The sequence below is a fragment of the Numenius arquata genome, chromosome 27 (genome assembly GCF_964106895.1).
Source record: "Numenius arquata chromosome 27, bNumArq3.hap1.1, whole genome shotgun sequence".
Taxonomy (NCBI): Eukaryota; Metazoa; Chordata; class Aves; order Charadriiformes; family Scolopacidae; genus Numenius; species Numenius arquata.
This window is the reverse complement of record NC_133602.1, coordinates 2,331,092-2,351,456: the sequence shown is the minus strand read 5'-3', so window position 1 is coordinate 2,351,456 and position 20,365 is coordinate 2,331,092. Positions and strand designations below refer to the sequence as shown.

The 20,365-nt window shown below is 71.2% G+C and overlaps 2 protein-coding genes across 2 annotated transcripts; both read right to left on the bottom strand.

Annotated features, from left to right (window-relative positions):
• Positions 1-12,857: 12,857 nt before the first annotated feature.
• Positions 12,858-14,682, bottom strand: LOC141475969 (mothers against decapentaplegic homolog 6-like). The gene is made up of 3 exons (XM_074164555.1): positions 14,301-14,682; positions 14,050-14,163; positions 12,858-13,393 (listed from the first exon to the last, which is right to left on the bottom strand). The coding sequence occupies exons 1-3, from the start codon at positions 14,680-14,682 to the stop codon at positions 12,858-12,860; spliced, it is 1,032 nt and encodes a 343-aa protein (XP_074020656.1).
• A 1,632-nt stretch (positions 14,683-16,314) lies between these two features.
• FLAD1 (flavin adenine dinucleotide synthetase 1) lies at positions 16,315-20,290 on the bottom strand. The gene is made up of 8 exons (XM_074164551.1): positions 20,156-20,290; positions 19,280-20,039; positions 18,634-18,781; positions 18,333-18,431; positions 18,053-18,242; positions 17,579-17,652; positions 16,737-17,497; positions 16,315-16,424 (listed from the first exon to the last, which is right to left on the bottom strand). The coding sequence occupies exons 1-7, from the start codon at positions 20,288-20,290 to the stop codon at positions 17,362-17,364; spliced, it is 1,542 nt and encodes a 513-aa protein (XP_074020652.1). The 3' UTR covers positions 16,315-16,424; positions 16,737-17,361.
• Between the last annotated feature and the right edge of the window lie 75 nt (positions 20,291-20,365).

Sequence of the window (20,365 nt, the reverse complement as noted above, 5' to 3'; positions counted from 1 at the left end):
GCACCCTGGGGAAGGCAGAGGTGGGCACACGGCACCGCCATGTCCAGGCTCTCGGTGCTGCCAGAGCTGTGCCATGCCACGCTGAGCCGAGCGAAACCACGGCGGACGGTGGCATGTGGCACTGGACATCCCCGAGCGACACCAGCCCACGCTGAGCCGCGCCAGGCCCATCCAACCCGAACCCCACCGCGCCGTGCCAAGCCGCGCTGTGCCGTCGGCGGGCGCAGGGGACGTGCCCCCTCTTGCCCGTGGAGGGGCGGCGCGGCCGGCGGCCCCCGGCGCAGGGGCCCATCCCCGCGCCGGCCGCTCCCTGCGCTTGGGCGGCCGCCAGCTGGGGCTGCCTCGGCAGGCGGCTGGGAACGGCCCCGGAGCAACCGGCTGCGGAGCCGCCCCAGCCGCTGCCGAGCAGGCCCGACCGGCATGGCAGGCGGCAGCCGCCCCTGAAACTGGGAGCCGGGCAGTGCCGACCGCCCGGGATGCTGGCGCCAAGCGCCCATGGCCGCCCGCCCCCCCTTTCCCTTGCCAGGAGCCCGTTCCGCCGCCGGCCGGGGTCCCCGCTGCCCGCCGGGGCGGGGGCGAACGGATTAGGGGCGATTAAGCCATCAGGGCCCCGGGAGCCAACAGGCAGCGACAGCCCCCGGTGGGATTAGGCTGGATTAGCAGCGGAGGCAGGATTAGGGGAGGCGAGTGCCCCACACTGCAGCTCAGGCGGGCAGGGGGGGATGATGGGGACACGCTGCCTGCTGAGGGACCCCCAGGGCTGTGGCAGGGGGTGGTCCCAGGATGGGGTGGCACCTGGATCCTCCATCACTGCCTATCCTGGCCAAACCCCAATGGCAGCAGGATGGACCCCTCTGTCCCCTGGTCCCTGCAGCACCCTGGCCCCATGGGACACCCCGGCACGGGGCACTGGCAGGAATGGGGCCAGCACACGCCCACGTGGGGGCTCCTGCGCCAGGGGGTGCTGTGGCCTGGTGCAGCAGCTGAGGCCCCAGCAGGTGATGGGGTGCTCCGAGGAACAGGCATGGCCACCAGCATCGCCACCGGCCTTGCCATGTCACCTGCAGGCAGGAGCAGCCCTGGTGCTGCCGGTGCCACGGTGCTCCCTGGCAGAGGCCCAGCTCAGGCGGCCGAGGGAGCCTGGGACCCCCATGAGCGGCCATGGGGCCGGATGCCTGCGGACGAGGGCGCGGGGCTGGGGCAGGGCGGGGGCGAGGTGGCGGCAGGAGGGGGATTTTCCATCCACCAAACCGCCTGTTACGGCTTCTTCCCCGACACCCCCCGCCCCCCCGCGCATCCTCCCCGCTGGAGCGAAGTCACATGCTGAGCGGGTGCTGCCATCGAGGAGATCGCAGCGGCGATAAGGAAATGGGGGGGGACATGAGGTGTGAGGGTGTCGGAGCCACCCCCGGCCCCCCAGCATTCCCTGGCCGGCGCTGGGGACGATGACATGGGGGGCATGGGCCAGGGAGGGGGCTGGCAATGATGCCCGCACCCCCACCGCGCCAGGGCTTTCTCGGTTACGTCAATGCCTGTGGCCGGGCCCGTTTCGGCTGCGGCAGCCGCACGGGGCCGGGGAAAGGGGGGGTCGCTCCCCACATTGAGCCAGCTCCCATGGTGGGGCGGGTGGCAGCAGGAACAATGCCTGCCCGGGTCACCCTGACATCCTGCCACCGGCCCGCACCGCCTGGCGCAATTGCCGCCAGCCCCCATTATGTGCCAGCCCCCATTACCTGCCAGCCTCCCCCAACCACCCTGGGGGTCCGCCTCCCCGGCACAGCCGCACGCAGCGGGGTGGGGGTCCAGCCCTGCCAGCACCCACCCTGCTTGGGGACTGGCTGTGTTCCCATGCCGCCGAGCCGGGATGGCACCCAGCACACGGGCACGATGCCAGCCTGTGCCAGGCACCAGCCCCAGCTCAGGGATGGTGGGAGATGTGGGTTAGGATGGGGTGCCTGGGGGGGTCCCCCCGACCTGGTCCCCCATGGGAAGGGGAGGCAGGGGTCCTTAGGGAGCGTGACCCCTGCCCCGGGCTGCTGCCAGGTGCCGCTGCTTTCAGTCACAAGAGTTGCAAACGCTGTCGAGGGACTTCACAGCCGCACTGGGGAGAATGAGTCACCCAGGAAGGGGAGCGTGGCGCCAGCCACCAACATGGCCCCCAGCCCCTCGCCCCACAGGGGCCCCTCGCCCTTTGGGAGCTGGGAAGGGGACCCAGGTGTCGGAGCTGTGCATCCCCCCCCCCCCATCACCCTGCCCGAAGCTGTTGGGGAGCAGCAGCGGCCCTGGTGCCAGCCGCCACAGTGCAGGGGGGTGGCATGGCTGTGGCGCAGGGGGCTGCACGGCCCCTCTGCCCACCCGGTGGGGAAGGCGGTGGGCCAGGGTTTGGCCAGGCTGGTGGACCTGAAGTGGGCACATGCCGGAGGTGTGCCGGGGGTCCCAGTGCTGGAGGGGAGGTGGCCGGGGGGAAGCGGTCCCGCTCTTTGAAAGAAGAAGAAAACAGCGAGCGGAGCCGAAAGGAAATGGTTTGAAGAGAGAAGAGGATAAACAGACCCCCCACCCCACCGCGCCAGGGAGCGAGCCCCACGGCACCACCCCAGCCCCCCGCTGCCATCCGACTCCTCGCACCCGCGGTGCCAGCCAGAGCGCTCCCGGGCACCAGGCTCCTCCGGCGGCATGGCAGCCATCAGCACCGGGGAAGGGGCTCCGAGTGCCACAGCCCAGGTCTGCCTCCGCACCCAGCCGGCGCTGCCCAGCGCAGTCCCGGGGCCCCGTGCCAGGCCGGCACGGTAGCTGGGCTGGAGGCTGGGCACGGACAGCCCTGCTGTGATGGAGCCGTGGTGGCAGGACCAGCAGCGTCACCAGCGCCAACCCCGGCACCTGCAGTGTGGACAAGCAGCCACCGGCCCAGCTGAGTCCCTGTGCCAGCCCCCTGCCCACCGGCCCCACGCTGGCATCCTGGCACCCTCCCGCTGCCAAAACCTTCCCCACCGCCCGGGCCAGGCAGAGGCACGTCCGGCTGCCTGGCATCGACGCCGCAAGGTGCGGGCCCCGCTCTGCCAGGCCACGGTGACTTCGCCACCCGTCCCTTCCCTGCCCGTCCCGTCCCGTCCCACCGGCAGCGAGGGCGGTGCAGGGCTCGGCCGACGCCAGCATCCCGGCAGCCTCCCCAGCCGGTGCCACAGCAGCCATGCCCGGCCCTCCCAGTACCACGCCAGGTCCCCACCGCCCCGGCACCTTCTCGGCCAGGCCGGTGGCCGGCGGCAGGGTGGGCGTGCGGCTCACCTGGCGCGTGTCCCGGCGTGGCTCGGTGCTGCGCCGCGGCCGGGTCGGCGGCCCACGAGCGGCAGGGAGGGGAAGGCAGGGTGCTGTGTGAACTTGGCCCCGCTCCCCGCTGCACTTGAGCGCAGGATCCCACCTCAAAAGGAGTCGACGCCCACACCCCGGGTCACGCACCTCCCAGCCCCGCTTCCCAGAACACACACGGCATTAACCCTTCGCGGCCGGCGCTGTGCCGCGGGGCGCCAACCCGGAACGGGGCAGGGGGCATCCCCTAGTCCCCTCCCGCGGGAGGAAATTCCCAGCACCGGCAGGACGGCCGCCCCGTGCCGCGGGCATCCCCTCCCCGTCACCGGCATCGCCTCCCCACCGCCTGCTCCGGCCCCCCGCGCCGAGGTGTCGGACAGGCCCTCGCCCTCCCGCCGCCCCGGGGCAGGGCGATGGGTGCTGGGTGCTCGCCGCTGGCCGCGGCCGGCCCCGACCGAGCCGGGAGGGCGCCTGCGCTCGGCGGGAGCGGGGCTACCACCGCAGGGCTGGGCTCGGTGCGGCGTGCTGTGGCCTGCCTGGCCAGCCCCGGAGCCGCCCCCCAACCCTGCAAATGCACGTCCCGCTCTGCCCCCAAAGCGGGTCCCCGAAGTCCCACGGGGGATGTGGGATGTGGTGACCCGAGGACGGCACCGATGTTACCTGCTCCCCTTGGGCAGGGGCACCAGGGGCACCAGTGGGGCACAGCCCCCTCCCCTTCCCCCCCGCAGCCCCCCCTGGGGCTGGCTGCAGGTTCACGCAATCCCCCCCACCCCCCCCATAATTACACCCTCTGCGTCCCCAGCTAAACAGCAATTAGCAGCCAGGAGAGCGCTCCCCACACCCCACCGCCGGCACCCAGCACCCGCCCCAGCCGCCCACATCAGCCTGGACGGGGCCGTGCCAGGGCGCTACGGTGGGGCTGCCCCCCGAATGGAACCCCCCCATTTGGGGGGCAGCCCCACCCTAGCGCCCTGGCACGGTCCCATCTGGGCTCTGGGCAACCATGCCAGTGCTGCTGGCAACATGAGGCCGGGCAGAAAGGGGAAGAGCCCTGTGCCAGCGCGGCCACGCAGCCAGGCAGGGAGGGGGCCTCTGGCCCCAGCAACGTTGGCGGAAAGAGCCGGGTTGTGCAAGAGCCCGACCACACCGGCGGGCAACGGGGGACGGGGAAGAGGGGCAGTGGCCACCTCGCCAAGTCGCCCTTGTGGGCTAGCGTGCCCTGGCATGGCATCCCACCTCTTCCATCAGCGGGGACTGCGTGCCAGGCTGTGCCACCATGGGTCAGCGCGATGGCCAGGAGGCAACAGCAGTGCAGGCAACCTTGGCCACCACGATGCGCCAGGCTGGCCGGCCACCCTGGCGGGGGGCATGTCCCCAGGCCAGTGCCCCCGGGGGGGAGGGAGGGACACAGCACCTGCCTGCCAACCCTCTGCCTGCCCTTTGCTCCCCATAAAGGAGGGGAATGGCGCCAGCCCCCCCTGGCCCAGGTGTGCCAGGTGCTAAGGGCGGGAGATAAGGTGGGCGAGGCGGGCAGGGAGGGGCATGGCATGGGCACGCAGCCCTGACTCAGGGTTCCCGCTGGTGGCCAGGCCCCGCTGGGCTGAGTCACCACGTCCCCCCCACCCTGGGGGGGGTGTTGCAACCACCCACGCGCTGGCCACAAACTGCTGCTCGCCCCGGCTGGGGGGCACCAATGGTGCCCACCTCAGGGGGGACCAGGCTGTGGAGGTGCTGGCCTTTGGGGAGGATGGACTGACCTTCATCCACCATCCTCCTCCACGCTCCGCCCTTGCCTTGGCCAGTGGCACCCTGACCAGCGTCACCGGTGATGGGACACAGTCCCATCCCACACGCAGCCAGTGATGGGCTCTGGCAGCATCCAGGCTCCCATGTGGCACCAGCCCCTCTCCGGATGGCACCCCGGCCATGGACATCCCCATCTCCCACACCACGGGGGACCCCAACTTGCCAGGACAGGGGGTCCCACAGCCACCTGCTCACCCATGGGTGGCCAGTACAGATGGGTCCAAGGGTGTGTGGCCTCTGTCGGTCACCTCCGGGCTCTCCGCTGCAACCATCGCCATCCCCAGCTCTGGGGAGAGGCTGCGTGAGGCCGGACAGGGGCTGTCCCCGGGTGCTCCTTGCCAGGGCGGCCCAGGGAGCAGGCAGAGGGTAGGAAGGAAAGGAAGGAAAGGAAGGAGGGAAGGAGGGAAGGAAGGAGGGAGGGAAGGAGGGAAGGAGGGAGGGAAGGAGGGAAGGAGGGAGGGAGGGAGGGAAGGAAGGAAGGAAGGAAGGAAGGAAGGAAGGAAGGAAGGAAGGAGGGAAGGAGGGAAGGAGGGAAGGAGGGAAGGAGGGAAGGAGGGAAGGAGGGAAGGAGGGATGGAGGGAGGAAGGAAGGAGGGACGGAGGGAGGAAGGAAGGAAGGAAGGAAGGAAGGAAGGAAGGAAGGAAGGAAGGAAGGAAGGAAGGAAGGAAGGAAGGAAGGAAGGGGGTTGCTGAAATGGAGCTTGGCAGGGCTGGGGGGAAACAAGAAGGAAATGGTCAACAGCAAACCCCATGTTTGATCACCCTGGAACAGGGTGAAACCCACCCAAGGGTCCCCTGTCGGCTGGGGAGACAGGGCTATGGCTGAGGTAAGTGGCACTTGGAGGGGCTCCAAGCCCAGCTGGTGCCCGGGACACCCCTGCCAGTGCCGAGAGGGGCACAGCAGAGCCGGGCATCCTGGTTGCATGGCCCAGCCTGGCCAGGACCCCACTGGGATGGAACAAGACTCCGTTGCCTGTGGGCACCCCGACAGCCTGGTCCTGGGCACAGGGGTGCTGGTGGCAGCAGGAGGAGGCTCTGCAGCCTGGGCCAGGCAGGTTGCCTGTGGCTGGTCCCGCTCGCCAGCCCCAAGGGTGAGCCGGCTCCGGTGCTGCTTGCCCTGCAGCCCACAGTCACGGGAGCCCCTTGGAGGGCAGCCAGACCCCCAGGTCCTGCCATGCCACACGGCCCCGGGCGCTCCCCAGGCTGGTGGCATCTCCTCCCTGCCGTGGGGGTCCCTGTCCTCACTGCACCCCGGGCCAGACTGAGCACCACCATCCGGAGCTGGCACAGGACAGGCCCCAACGCTCCATCCCAACATCGGGGCGGTGCTGGTCCCGGTGCGGTCACCCGGCAAGGACAGTGCCAGCCCACGGCCCCCCCTCCACACCCCCCGAAATAGCCCGGCTTCCGCCCCCACGGCAGCTGCCTGCTGCCAGCTCCCCGCTGCCCACGGCTGATCCCGGGGGAGGGAAGGAGGGGGCAGGCGGCTCTAATCCCCCCCGAGCCCACGTAGTGCTGCCAGCGGGGCCATGCCCACCGCGGCCTCCCAGACCCACACAGAGCCGTGAGCAACACCCCGGCCAGCCCTGCGCCATGGGGAGGGCGACGGTCCCGGCCCCACAGCGGAGTGGAGCCAGAGGGCAGTTGGCCGTGGAGCCCCTCTGTGACACGTGGGGCCATCCCCGAGCCGTCCCCAGCCCCACCGGGATGTCCCCTCCCTGCCAGCTCCTCGGCACAGCCCCAGCGGGATGGGAATCCCCTCGCCCTCCCTTCCTCAGCCCCACAGTGGGCTAGAAGTGGAACATCCTCCTGCCATCCTTCCTGCAGTCCCCAGGGACCCCCATGTCCCCAGGGACACCCGCGGGAGGGGGACTGAAGCAAAATTGCCAGGACGCTGCTGCGCCCACTGTGTGCCAGCCAGCCCGGCTGCGCTCGCCAGCCTGCCGGCACCCAGGGCAAGCAGCGTCTGGCACCCACCCTGCCCAGGACCCAGCGCCCGGGGGCAGGACCCTGTACTCACCGCCCCCTCCAGCCGCTGCCCATGGGGCCCGGGGACACGGCGGGGACAGCCGGGCAGAGCGGAGCACGCAGCGCAGCCGAGGCTGCCGGGAGAGGCCAGCGCTTGCCTGACCTACTTCTCCTTCCGCATCACCTGCTTTCATTTTCCCTCGCCACGGCTCGGTCCCCCCGCCCGCCCACGGCCCCGCCAAGTCACGCCACCGGCTCCGCAGGCACGGGACACCGGGGCCCTGCCGCTCCTGCCACACCAGCGTGCACGCCAACCAGCCACCCATCCCCGGACACAGAGCGCGGCCAGGCACCGGGCGCACTGAAGGTCACCAGCCATGGCACCAGCATCGGACACGGCCGCCTCCCCCGCTGCCTGCGCGGCCACCCAAGCGTCACCTCCCTGGCATGAAGCGAGTTTGACGGGTCTCAGCCCAGCCCCTCGCCAGGTCCTCCGGCCGCCCCGGGGCTCGCTGGGGTGTGGACACACAGCTCCCGGGGCATGTCGGGGACACCATCTCTGCCGTGGGGAGCCGGGCGGGCGCCAACCCTCCAGACGGGGCGGCCTCCCCCGCCGGCACCCTGCCGGCTCCCGCGGTGGGGTTACCATGGAAAGGCGGCGGTGGCGGCGCAGGGGGAGCGCGGGCTCCCGGGGGCTCCCGCCAGCAGCCCGCGCGCTGCCAGGAGAGATTTCTCTGTGGTTTCATCATCCGCCACCCGCCCCAAAGGAGAAGTTCCTGCTCTGCGTGCGGGGCAGCAGCCACCCCTCAAGGGCCAGGGTCTGGGGGCCACGCTGGTCTTGCACCCCCACTGCGCCCACTGCCCGCCCCCGTCGTGCTCGGGCCCGTCGCGCTCGTGCCACGTGTGCACCGAGGGTGCACGGCACCAGCTGGCAGAGTCACGCTGCCACGGCCTCGGGCCCAGCACCCAGCGAGGGGGGGGCCGGCCAGCCTGTGCCCAGGCGGGTGGTCTCAGAGTGTCCCCAGGACCCAACAGTGACATCCCCCCCACCCGCCTGTCACCTCCCCATGCCCAGGGCCTTCACCGGCTCTACACGCTTGTTCCCAGTGAGGGCACCCCCAGCTCCAGCCAGCCCCCCGCCCGGCCCCACTGCCCTACGCCCTCCCCTGCCCCACAGCTTCCCCTTCTCCATGCACCCACTTCAAGTTCCTGAGCCCAGCCCCTCCCTCGGCACCCGGCACCGGCATCACCGCCGTGGCCTCGAGTCACCCGCAGCGGCCATGTGCCTCTGCCAGTGACGGGGGGACCCCAGCCCGCTCCCCCCGAGCCCCCAGCCCAGCCAGCCTGGCCGCGGCGGGGGAAACCGAGGCACGCCAAAAAACTCACCCCACGCCGAACCCGGCACCGTGTCCCCTCGCCCAGCGAAAGCAGCCCCAGGTCAAGTGCAGCCGCGGCCCAAGACAGCAGCTCTCCCCCGGCGCGGGCCGCGGCGGGAGGGTAAATACCGCACCCCGCCCCGGGCAAACAGCCGGCTGGGGGCAGCCAGCCAGGGTGGGGGGACAGGTACGGCAGGGCTGGGTGCGCGCGGGGCAGAGTCCACCTCAGCGGGTGCTACCGAGCCACTGGGCCCAGTGGGCAACCCCCGTGTGGACCCTTGCCAGCCACCTGCCGCCACTGCCAGCGTGCCAGGACTCGGGGACACCCACCTGCCTCTATGGGCACCTCCGCGACGGCACAACCGGGGACGCGGCCGAGCTTCCCAAGGGTGGGATGGCGGCAGCACCTCGTCACCCACGGGGTGACCCCAGGGGGAGGGGGGCAGCACTACAACCGAACCCCGAGCTTGGCAGCCACCTCGGGAAGCGGTGGGGACCTGCCGGTGGCACCGGTTTCCCGCAACTCCCATGCGTGGAGGGGATCGGGAACAAGCCACGGGTGATCGCCCCCCACCCCACGGGCGACGTGTCCACCGGCTCCGGGGCGAAGTGGCGGCGGGCGGGCACGGTCGGGGCACGGAGCACCGCCCGCTCCCGGCGCACGGGAACCGTGCGCCGGGAGCGGGCGGTGCTCCGTGCCCCGACCGTGCCCGCCGGTAGCATCCCGAATCCCCGCGACTCACCGCAACCGGGCTGTGAAAGACTCCGCCGTACCGGTATCGCTCCCGGTCGGTCCCTCCCCGTCGGTGGGGTCCGTCCGTTCCCACCCGCCGCCGCTCACCTGCGCGCCCCGCCCGAGCTACGGGGCCGGTCCCGGGACCGCGGCCCCGCCTCCGCCTTCACCTGCCGCCCCCCCCCCGCCCCATCCATCCACCGACACCCACCCCCCCCCCCCCCCGCCGCCACCGGGGCTCCAGGAAGCGCCCGCCCCCGCCCCGCTCATTGGGCAGCGAGCCGGCGGTCCGGCCTCCGATTGGGAGGGGGGCCGCCCATCAACCCCGCCACACCCCCCCAAGGGAGGGCGGGGGCCATGCGGGGCCCCCCCCGGGACCGGGGGGGTGCGGTGGGAGGAGGGAGGGAGGGGGGGGGGGGTGTAAAGAGCTGAGTCAGAGGCGCGGGACGGCGGAGGTTAACGGGGCCGCGATGGGGTAGCCCGGGGGTAGCGGGAGGGGGACGGGGGGGGGGGGGAGCCCGGTACGGCCCCGCCGGCGCCTCGCCCGGTGCCAGGCGCCGAGCGCGCCCCGCCCGCTGCGGCCGCCGAGCCCCGAGGCCGGCCCGCCCCGCTCCGCTCCGCCCCGCGGGCACGGGGGGGGGGGACCGGGCACGGGAGAGCCGGGTATGGGGGGGGGATGAAAAACCGGGTACCGGGGGGGTTGGGGGATGGAGTACCGGGTACGGAGAGCCGGACACCGGGAGAAGATGAAGTACCGGGCACCGCGACCCGGGCACCGAGGAGGATGGAGAACCGGGCAGGGAGAGCCGGGCACCGGGAAGAGGGATGGAGTATCAAGCACCGAGAACCGGGCACCGGGGGGGGGGGGCGGGAAATGAAGTACCAGGCACGAGGGGTACGGAAAGTCGGGTACCGGGGGCTGTGAATGCAGAACCGGGCACCGAGGGGGGATGGAGAACCGGGCACGGGGACCCGGACCCGGGGGCGGACGGAGAACTGGCCGCCGGGGTTTAAGTAGAACCGGGCACGGGGAACCGGCTACGGGGAGGATGGAGAACCGGGCACGGAGAACCGGGCGGGGGGGGGGGGGGGGGGGGGGGCGGAGACCTTGGGGGCGCGGCGGGGCAGCCCCCCCTCTCCCGTTCCTGGCGGCGCTGGGGCAGGGCGCGGCGGCCCCCCCGGGAGCGGCCCCCCCGCAGGTGGCGGGGCGGGGACCCCGCGCAACCTGTTTGGCCGCCGCCGGCCCCCGGGAGGCAGCGGCGGCGGCGGCGGGGCCCGGCCCGGCCCCGGGCTCACCTCGCCTCACCCCGGCCCCCCTCCCCACCCCCCCGGCTCCTGACTCAGAGCCCGGCCGCTGCCCGGCGCTGGCGGAAAGTGTGAGGAGCCGCCGCCGCCGCCGCCGCTGCCGCCGGTGGCTGCCAAGGCAAACACAGCCCCGCGCAGACGTTATGTCAGCCGGGGGGCACCGCTCCAGCGCCGGGGCCCCCCCCCCCCACCCTCGCCCGCCGGGTCCCGGTACCGGGCACCTGCCGCCGCGCCGGGCCTCGGACTCCGCTTCCCTCCCTCCCTCCGTCCTTCCCTCCGTCCACCTGCCCCGCCGCCCCCCGGCCGCGCCTCCCTCACCCACCCCCCCCCCCCCCCCGCCGCGCACCGGCCGGCCGGTCACCTGCACACCCTCCCCCCGGGCCGGCCGCCCCCCCGCCCAGCCCCGGCACCGACCCACGGGGCTCGGGGCTCCCGCGGGGGCGGCGGTGGGGGGGGAAAACCCGCAGAAAATCCCCTCCGCGCCGCTGACACCCGCTCCCGGCCCCGCCGCCCACCGGCCCGAAACCGGCTCCCACGGCCCCGCCGAGCCCGAGCCCCCGCCCGCCGCTATCCGTAGCCGCTGCGCTTTATCGGTGCCGGAGCCCCCGGTGCCCGCGGCGGCGCTCCCGGTGCCGCCCGTTCCCCCCGGGGGCGGCCCCGACGGCGCGGCCCCCACTCACCTCCTGCCCGCGGGGACGCGGCGGGACCGGGGCCGGGACCGGGCGGGGCGGGCGGGGGCCGCGGAGCCCAGGCCCGTCTCAGCCGGGCCGGCGGCGTGGCAGGAAGGACCGGGCGGTCATCGCGGCCCGGCGGCGGCCGCCTGCAGAGGGCACTGCCGGTCCCCGGAGCCGAGCCCCGCGGGCCACGAGACACCCCCCCACCCCCCCCCCCCCCCGCGGGCCCGGTATCGACACGCGTGGGGAGACGGAGGGGGAAGTTGGTGCCGGCGGCACCGTTTATTTGGGTTACAAATACCACAGCGGGCACCCCGGGACACCCAAGGCTGCGCTCGCCTTGGCGGGGGGAGAGGGCGGTGCTGCCCCAGTGGCTGGAGGGGCCCGGGGGTCCCCCGGCGCGGGGACCCACCGCGGGACACCCTGCACCGGCCCCGGCCTCAGCTCCCGTGGGGCACCTCTGTCCCAGCTGTGCCAGCCCGGGCCAGCGCCCGCCGGGGGGGCTCACCTGCCCCACACCCATCCAGCTGTACTCACCTGCCCCACAACCTGCCCCACACTTGTCCAGCTCTGCTCACCTGCCCCACACCCATCCAGCTGTACTCACCTGCCCCACAACCTGCCCCACACTTGTCCAGCTCTGCTCACCTGCCCCACAACCTGCCCCACACTTGTCCAGCTCTGCTCACCTGCCCCACAACCTGCCCCACACCCGTCCAGCTGTACTCACCTGCCCCACAACCTGCCCCACACTTGTCCAGCTGTGCTCACCCGCTCCAGAACCTGCCCCACACTTGTCCAGCTCTGCTCACCTGCCCCACAACCTGCCCCACACCCGTCCAGCTGTACTCACCTGCCCCACAACCTGCCCCACACCCATCCAGCTGTACTCACCTGCTCCAGAACCTGCCCCACACTTGTCCAGCTCTGCTCACCTGCCCCACAACCTGCCGCACACTTATCCAGCTGTGCTCACCTGCCCCACAGCCTGCTCCACACTTGTCCAGCTGTACTCACCTGCCCCACAACCTGCCCCAGACCCATCCAGCTGTACTCACCTGCCCCACAACCTGCCCCACACTTGTCCAGCTCTGCTCACCTGCCCCACACCCATCCAGCTGTGCCCACCTGCCCCATACCTCCCACTGTGCTGGCTCATTCCAGTTCCCCCCATGCCTGCCGCGACCCCCAGCCTCCCTCTGCCGTGCTGGGGAACTGCTCCACCTCCCCGGGGCTACCCTGTGGCCCCCAGCCGCCCCTGGACCTGCCCGGCTCTTGCGCCCCCCTCCCTGGGCCTGGCCCCGGCCACTTACGGTGCAGGGAGGGGCTCCTGCATTGTGCTTTTCTTTTTTTTAGAAAAATAAGATAAATTAAAATAAATTTAAACAATAAAATATTAAAAAAAAAAAAAGAGAGAGAAAGAGATTAAATAGTGCCCTGTGTTAGTGAGAGCCCTGCGGCTGGGGGGGGGCGGGTGCTGGCAGGGTGGTGAGCCAGGCATGGGGGGCACTGGGCCCTCACGGGGCTTGGGCAGAGGGTCCCAGTGCAGGTCCCCTGGGCCAGGATGGCCCCGCTGGAAGGCTGACGGGCAGCAGAAAGGCCCTCCAGCTTGTGTCCCCTTTGCACCTGCCTCGAGGGGCTCCCTGGCACCACCCCCACCCCCCCCCACCCCCCCCCGTCAGCCTCGGTCCCTCAGCGTGGCCGGTTCAGCAGGACCTCCAGCCAGCACGGGCAGGAGGTGATGAACTGCCGGGAGTAGCAGGGCCCCCAGCCCTTGGCAAAGCTGATGCGGACACTATGGGGGTCGCAGGGGCCCTCCCCGGGGAGCCGCCAGCCCCCCTTGCCCCCCACCCGCTCGTAGTCGAACACCTTTGCTGAGTAGCCCGGCAGCACCTTGAGGACAGTGAGCCCGCGGGCAGCGGGGGGGCCCAGGGTGGGCGAGCTGACGAAGATGGGGTGCTCGCTGCGGTTGTACGCCCACACGCCCCCTGGCTCCCGGCTCAGCACCAGCCCCCGGCCGATCTTGCCCCGTGCCCGCCGGACAGCACGGCTACGGTGGGCAGCCGGCAACTGGCCCAGGCAGAACCCGCTGCCCCGCGGCAGCTCGCCGAAAACGTTCACCGAGGCCTCGTGCACAGCGTAGAGGCGGCCCACACGTGTCCGGTGCTCCCAGTAAGCCAGTTTGCACCAGCAGCCATCCTTAATGGTGCTCCACGAGATGCTGGTGTCTGGTGGGGGAGAGCAGAGCCGTCACTGCGGGGCAGAGCCACCCACAGAGGGGACAAGGGGAGAGGTGATGGGGAGGGGGTGGGCACAGGGGGGTCCGTGACCCCCTGATTCATGCAGAGGGTGGCAGAGCCGACAGAGGGATGCACGCGGCACCCGTGGATGTCCCAGCACAGGCTCTGGCACGGGGCATGAGTCACTGGAGCGGCTGCGTGCCGGCACGTAGGGCTGGCCCGTCCCCGTCCCCCATCCCTGGGGACTGCGGCAAGGGGGGGTCCCCGGGCGAGGGGAAGGTGGAGCCCAGGCGGGCAGTGGCCTGGTGGCCAGCAGCCAGGCTGGAGCCGCCGCTGTGTGCGTCAAGGCACATTGTGTGTGTCCCCGTGGGCAGCGCTTCCTCCGGCGGGGAGCCCGGCGCCGCCAAAAATAACAGGAGCCACAGTGGGGGGGGCCAGGCCCTGGGCTGGGCCCCCGGCAAGAACCCCTCGCCAGAGCCTTTCCTCCTGCTGGGAGGGGGCTGCCAGCTCCGTTCCCCGATTTTTGGGGGGATTGCACCACTGCACCCCGAGCAGCAGCGGGGTGGGGGACAGAGCTGCCCGGGGGCGTGGGACCAGGGGGGCCAGCCCTGCCTGACACCCCCCTGCCTGTCGGACCCTCTTACCGCGCCAGTCCCTGCCGTTGTAGCCGAACTCCAGGAGCTGGGTGCCGGGGTGCTGGAGCTCATCCGGCCAGGAGGGACCGCAGGACGCCTTCGAATAGGGGGGCGGTGGGGTCTCTGGGGGGGACGGAAGGGAGTGAGGCTGGGATGTGCGTCCTGCCCCCCAGAGCCCCCCAGAGCCCTGAGCTGGCCCCAGTGACCAGAGATGGGGGGGGGGAAGCAAGGGGGGCTCCAGCGGAGCCAGCAGCACTCACCGGGCGCAGCCAGGCGGCTGAAGTGGTGGGGGTTGCAGCAGAGCATGGCAGCGTCCCCGCAGCCCCCCCGGCCCCCCGCGCAGCAGCAGAGATGCTTGAGCTCATGGGGCTGGCGCAGGTCGGGCCAGCGGTAGAGGCGGCAGAGCAGGACCTGGGGGGGCAGTGCCTGCTTGGCCCCCCGCGGTGCCCAGACGCAGCTGGAGTCCCAGGCTCCCCGGCTCTCCACTGCCTGCACCAGCAGCTCCAGTTCCTCGTCCTTCAGCTTCTTGAAGAGGGCGTGCGCCGCCGGTTTGAGGGCGCCGGGGCCGTCCTCAGGGCCAGCCGCCCCGCAGCGCTGCCGCCACAGCCGCCTCACCAGCCCGGCGCGGCGGGAGCGGAACATGGGGGGGCGGAGGGGGACAGCCTGTGGGATGGGGACAATGTCACCCCCCGGTCGCAGGGGACCCCACTGGTGCATCTGCTGGCCCCTTCCCCACCAGGGACCTGGCAAGGCCACCCTGCCCAAGTTTGCTGCTGCCCGTGGCCACCAGTCCCCCACGCCGCTGCCTGTCCCGGCAGACGTGTGAGGACACGGCGGGGACACCCAGGGGGACGGGTGTCCCCAAGGTCACCCGCAGATGTGACCTCTAAACCAACCCCCCTTACAGGGGACACTGCCTGTGCCGAGACGGCGAGGGCAGGGGGCTGCACATCCCCCGCCCGCAGCACCCACCCCACCCCTGTCACCCCCCGGTGTGGGGCTGGGTGAGGGGTCCCCGGGGAAGGGGGAGGTTCTCACTCACGGCGGGCGGCGGAGCTGGGTGCGAGGAGCCGGGGCTGCGCTCTGGGGGCGGCCGGCACCGCTCTGCCCGTCGCGCCGCCGCCGCCAGGACTTTTTCCTGTGCCGGGACAGACTCTCCCCTCCCCCGGACCTCCCCGTTTGGGGAATTCATTGATTCGCCCCGTCCTGGCCAGCCCCGGCGCCGAGCGGCTGCGGGGCCAGGACACGGCAGCAGCGGGGCAGGGACCAGACACGTGGGCTCCGGTGGGCAGTGACGCCCAGTGCCACGCTCCCGATGCCCAGTGCCACGCTCTCAGCGAAGCCGGACCCAGTCCAGCTCCGTGGGCAGCCGGGCACAGCCAGGTGCCCGTTTAGCACCGCAGACGGTACAGGTGTGTGGCCACAGGGCAGGGTCCGGCTGCAGGAGCCAACCTGGGTGAGGGGGAGCCGTGGGGTGCAGTCTCTGGGCAGCCCCCATCCCTGCCTGCGACCAAGCAGCGGGGTGCAAGGATCACCCAAGCCCCTCTTGGCACCCCGGGCAGGGGTCCCTGCCGCCCCCCAGCCCTCCCTGCAGCCAGGGCCCCCCCGCAGGCTCTGGGCGAGGGTGGGAGCGGGCTCCACAACAAAGCAGCTAATGTAAACGGGACCCTTATCCCGCGCCGGGCCGCGCTTCCTGCTCCCGACTTCCCGCCGAGATAAGGGAGGCCGCGCTGGCGCCAGGCGCTGCCACCATGGCCGAGACACGCGGAGCTTCCCCTGCGCCGGGACCGGGGCTGCAGGCACCCCCCGCTCCGGGGCCAGGCACCGGGGCACAGCTGGCTCAACCCGCTGGTGGACCCACAGCCGTCCCCACGGCAGGGCCCCGGTGCCCGGCACGTCCCACCGGCCGTGACCTTTGCCGCAGCTCCAGCCAGGCTGGGCCCTTTGGGGACATTTTGCTCCGGCCGCTTCCCGCCGGCTCTTGGCAGCACCGGTGCCGGGCAGGCGCGTGGGGCCGGGGCAGGAAACGGCCTGGAGCGGGGACAAGCGGAGACTCTTTTTAAACAAGGGGCTGAGTCACGGGCAGGGATAAACCCAGTGGAGGGGCAGGCAGAGCCATGGCCCCCCTGGTCCCAAGGGGCCTAGGGACCCTTGGCCTCAGGCAGAGGCGACGTGCGGGTGCCCAGGTCCTACCCAGGGTGAGGGTTGGATGTTTTGGGCAAGGGAGGGGGGGGATGACACTCCCAGAGCCCTCCCCAAACACACCCAGCCGGTCAGTCGCTGCACAGGTTTATTGGGGTCTGTGATCGGGGGGAGCGCAGGCTGGAGTGGGGTCCCAGCGCTGGGGGTCCGTCAGCTCCCTCGGCACGGGGCAACAAGCAATCCTGGGTGGGGAGAGAGGCACAGAGAATGAGGACCCCTCACCAGCCCCATAGCTGCACCCCCGTCACCTCCCAAGAGCACCATGGCCAGGACCCTATCACCCCACAAGAGCATTACAGTTGGGCCCCCATCACCACCCAAGCACCACAACAGGGCCCCCATCACCCTGTCACCCCCCAGTCACCACAGCCAGATCCTTATCACCCCCAGGAGCAACGTGGCCAGGCCCCATCACCCCCCAAGAGCACCACGGTGTGGCCCCCATCACCCCCCGAGCACCGTGCTGAGCAGGCAGCCAAGGGCAGGGCACTCACCCACGGCACAGGGGCAGGCAGGGGGTGCTGGGGGTCCTGCGGCGTAGCGGGGGGGGCTGTTCTCTAGTCCAGCAACTCCCGGATGCACCAGCTGCAGAGCAGGAGGTAGACGCAGTCCCGCAGGCGCTGCAGCAGCCAGGAGCCCAGGCGCAGCCCCAGGGAGGCCTCGGTGGGTGCCGGCGGTGCCGCCGGCCTCCGAGCACCCAGCGGATGGGACACCGCGGTCCGGTGGAGACGCATGGCCAACGAGGGATCAGCAGGGTCTGACACCAGGAGGCAGCCCCAGCAACACACAGGTCCCCGGCAAACGCTGGAACCTGCTCCATTCTCTGCGCTTCAAAGGCTTCCACAATAGCGGGTGCAGGGAGGGGACACTGCCCGGGGGACACTTTTGTTCGGGCAGAGCTGGCCTCACCCCCCGTCGTGCCCCTGCCAGAGCCCTGCAGGGCCCAAAGGGACCGGCATGGCCAAGCGCGAGCACGATGCGGACCGCAGGCTGAGCACAGCAGATTTATTCAGTGCTGGCAGGCAGCACATTTATTCAGTGTCACCCCCAGCAGTGCCAGGGACGTCCGTGGGGGAGCAGCGTCCCAGCAGAGCCTCCCCAAGTGCACCCCGTGGGCCTTCACTGGCGGGAGGTGCGCTCGTCTTCCTCGTTTTCCAGCTCGTAGGCGGGCCGGTAGCTCTCCCGGCCCCGGGCATCGGTGTAGCGCAGCGCCGGGTTCTTCTGTGTGTTGGCCATGCTCCCCAGGGAGGTGTAGCTGCGGAGGGAGAAGTCGGCTGCAAGGCTGCACCCAGGGCATCAACCGCGCCGAGCAGGGAGAGCAGCACCGAACACTCACCCCTTGTCATAGAGGACGCAGTAGGGGACATAGAGCTTGCGCAGAAACTCCCAGATGTCCCGGTAGGTCCAGTCCTGCAGGTGGAATTGGGCAGGGGTTGCCATGGAGGCAGGCGGGCTGTCCCCTCACCCCCAGGGAAGCCAGCCACCCCCCCCCTCAAGAGCACACGGGAGAGCCAGCGGGTCCCCAGGGACCCCAAGCACCCTGTCCCCCCCCAAACCCAGGAAAAGCCCCCAGGGGGGGCAGGAACAAGCTCTGCCTGACAGCACCAGGCAGCCTGGCTGCAGCGAGGGGCACCCACGGCCCATGCAACAGGGCTGGAGATGCTCTGGGGAGAGGGAAAATTAGAGGGGCAAGCCCTCTGGGGTGGCAATGGATTAGTGCTGGCTTCCAGCCCCGTCGCTTTAACCTGCCAGGTTTGCCCCCCCCCCGCCAGGATGAGCCTCATCCCCAGAGCAGGCGGAGGCCACGTACCAGCAAGGGGTTCACCCGCATGTATGGGGGCCAGTCAGGGTCCGTCATGCACATGGGGGTCAGGGTGCGGGAGTAGGGGTCCGTTCGCCGCGTCCCCATCAGGACAGCCTCCAGCTGCGGCTGTTGCTCCTTCAGGTAGGCCAGGGCCTCCCGGATAGAGCCCTCCACCGTGCAGAGCTGGATCTTGTACCTGTGCAGGCAGGACGAGCAGCTGCCTGCCGGGCTGCGGGAGACACTGCTCACTCCCCTGCCCAGCAGCCCACCCCTCTCTCCCCCATACCTCTGAACAGTTGCCTGGATAAACCGCTCCATTTCGGGGAAGGGGGACACGATGCGGATGTAGAGGACCTGCAGCTTCTCCTGCCTCGCCGGGTACCGCCTGGAGAGAGACCCGGCGCAGCTGGGCTCCAGCAGACAGTGACTGGAGGCAGAGCAGCCCCCCACTCCCCATGACCTGGGGCCCAGGAATCTGCTCCTTCCCCCTGAGCGGGGCAAGGGAGAGCCCCGGAGCCCCAACCAGGGCCTGCAGGACCCCTCACCCCTGCCCCGGGCTGGGCTGGTGGAGCCCCGTGTCCAGGTACCTCTCCACGGCGGCGTGGACGAGGTGCAGAAGGGCCGTGCAGTCCTTGCCCCCGTTGAAGCCCACACAGAGCTGGGCCAAGCTGTACCGGTCCAAAGCCTCCTCGATGGTCCGCAGTGCTGCTGCCACCTTCTGCCCCAGGGCTGAGCCTGCCGGGAGGGGATGGTCGGTGCCCGCCTGGGGCCATGCTGCCTCAGTGCTGCCCCAGGGCCTGCGGCACCTTGCCTTCCAGGCACGACTTGTCTCCAGACGCACCGCGGAGCCACTACTGGCATCACAGCCTGGAGCCAAGAGCTTGCACAACCCGGTTGTGCCAGGCACAATCCTGTGCCATGGATGAGACAGGGATCCTGCCTTCACAGGGGAACCGCAGCACCGCTCCCCCTAAAGCGTGCTGCACTCTCTAGGACTGGCACCGGCCAGCCCCAACTGGGGTTATGGGTCCCGCTCCCACCTGTGTTGGATGAAGCCCACTGCAGCTGCAGCACCAGCGAAGCCTCAGCACCCCTCAAGCCCCCCAGCACACAGAACAGGCAAGCTCTGCTCCCAGGCTGGTCTTCCCACTGCCCCAGCCCTGCTGGGCTGCAGGGTCTGCGCAGGAGCAGCGTGGAGACACCAAGCTGTGCCACAGCAGCGCTTCCCTGTACCTGACTCAGCCAGGCCATAAACCTCCGTGGCCGCTGGTGAGATGCAGTCTGTCACCAAAGGCACGACAACGCCCGGCGGCAGCTTCTCCGTCAAGAAGCGATACGCTTCCTCCAGGTCCTGCTCTGACTCCGAGTCCAGCGTCAGCTTCACACGGTAGTAGTTGCTGGCCCAGTCTGGGTAGGAACCCAAACTGACGCAGCCCTGGAAGGTGGCATTGGCCTGGTTGAGCACAGGCGCGATGAGGATTTCGTCAGCCGCCACATAGATGGTGCGGGAGTGGAAGCAGGTCTGCTCGCTGCGGAAGAGGTGGGCAAGGCCGTCCAGGGCACGCTCCATCAACGCCGGGATGCCGGGGAAGATGTAGACGTTGCGCACGCTGACCAGCGGGTACTTGAAGGCGCCACCCGTGCGCCCGTCGGTGCCATAGTTAAGGCAGGAGGACTCGGGGACCTGAGCCAGCTTCATCTCGGGGCACTGCACCTCCGTCTTGCCGAAGAACTTGTGCACCAGGGCCACCAGCTCGGGGTGGGGGGCCACCTTCTCCCCGAAGGCCCTGGCCACTGCCTCGAAGGTGACATCGTCGTGTGTGGGGCCGATGCCCCCCGAGGTCAGCACGTAGGTGAAGCGGGCGGCGAAGGCGGCCACCTCGCTGGCGATGGCCTCCACCTCGTCAGGCACCACCGAGATCCGAGCCACCCTCACGCCCAGGGCCCGCAGCCGCCGGCACATGAAGAAGGAGTTTGTGTCCTGCGTGTGGCCCTGGGGACACGGAGACACCCGTGAGGGCGGGGGGCCACAAGCCCGCCAGGCCCCGGCCCCCGCAGCAGGCCCCGGCCCGCCCGCCCCGCGCAGGCCCGGCTCGTCCCCGGCCGCACCTTGAGGATCTCGTCGCCGATGACGATGATACCAGCGGTGGCAGGGGAGCCCCGGGCCGCCGCGGGCCCGGAGGCCGCCATGGGGCGGGAGGCGGCGGCGCGCAGGGCCCGGCCCGCCCTCAGCGCCCCCCACATCGGCCCGGCCGCCGCGACGGGCTGCGGCACCGCCCCGCGCTCTCATTGGCCGGGCAGCGTGCCCGTCCCGAGGCG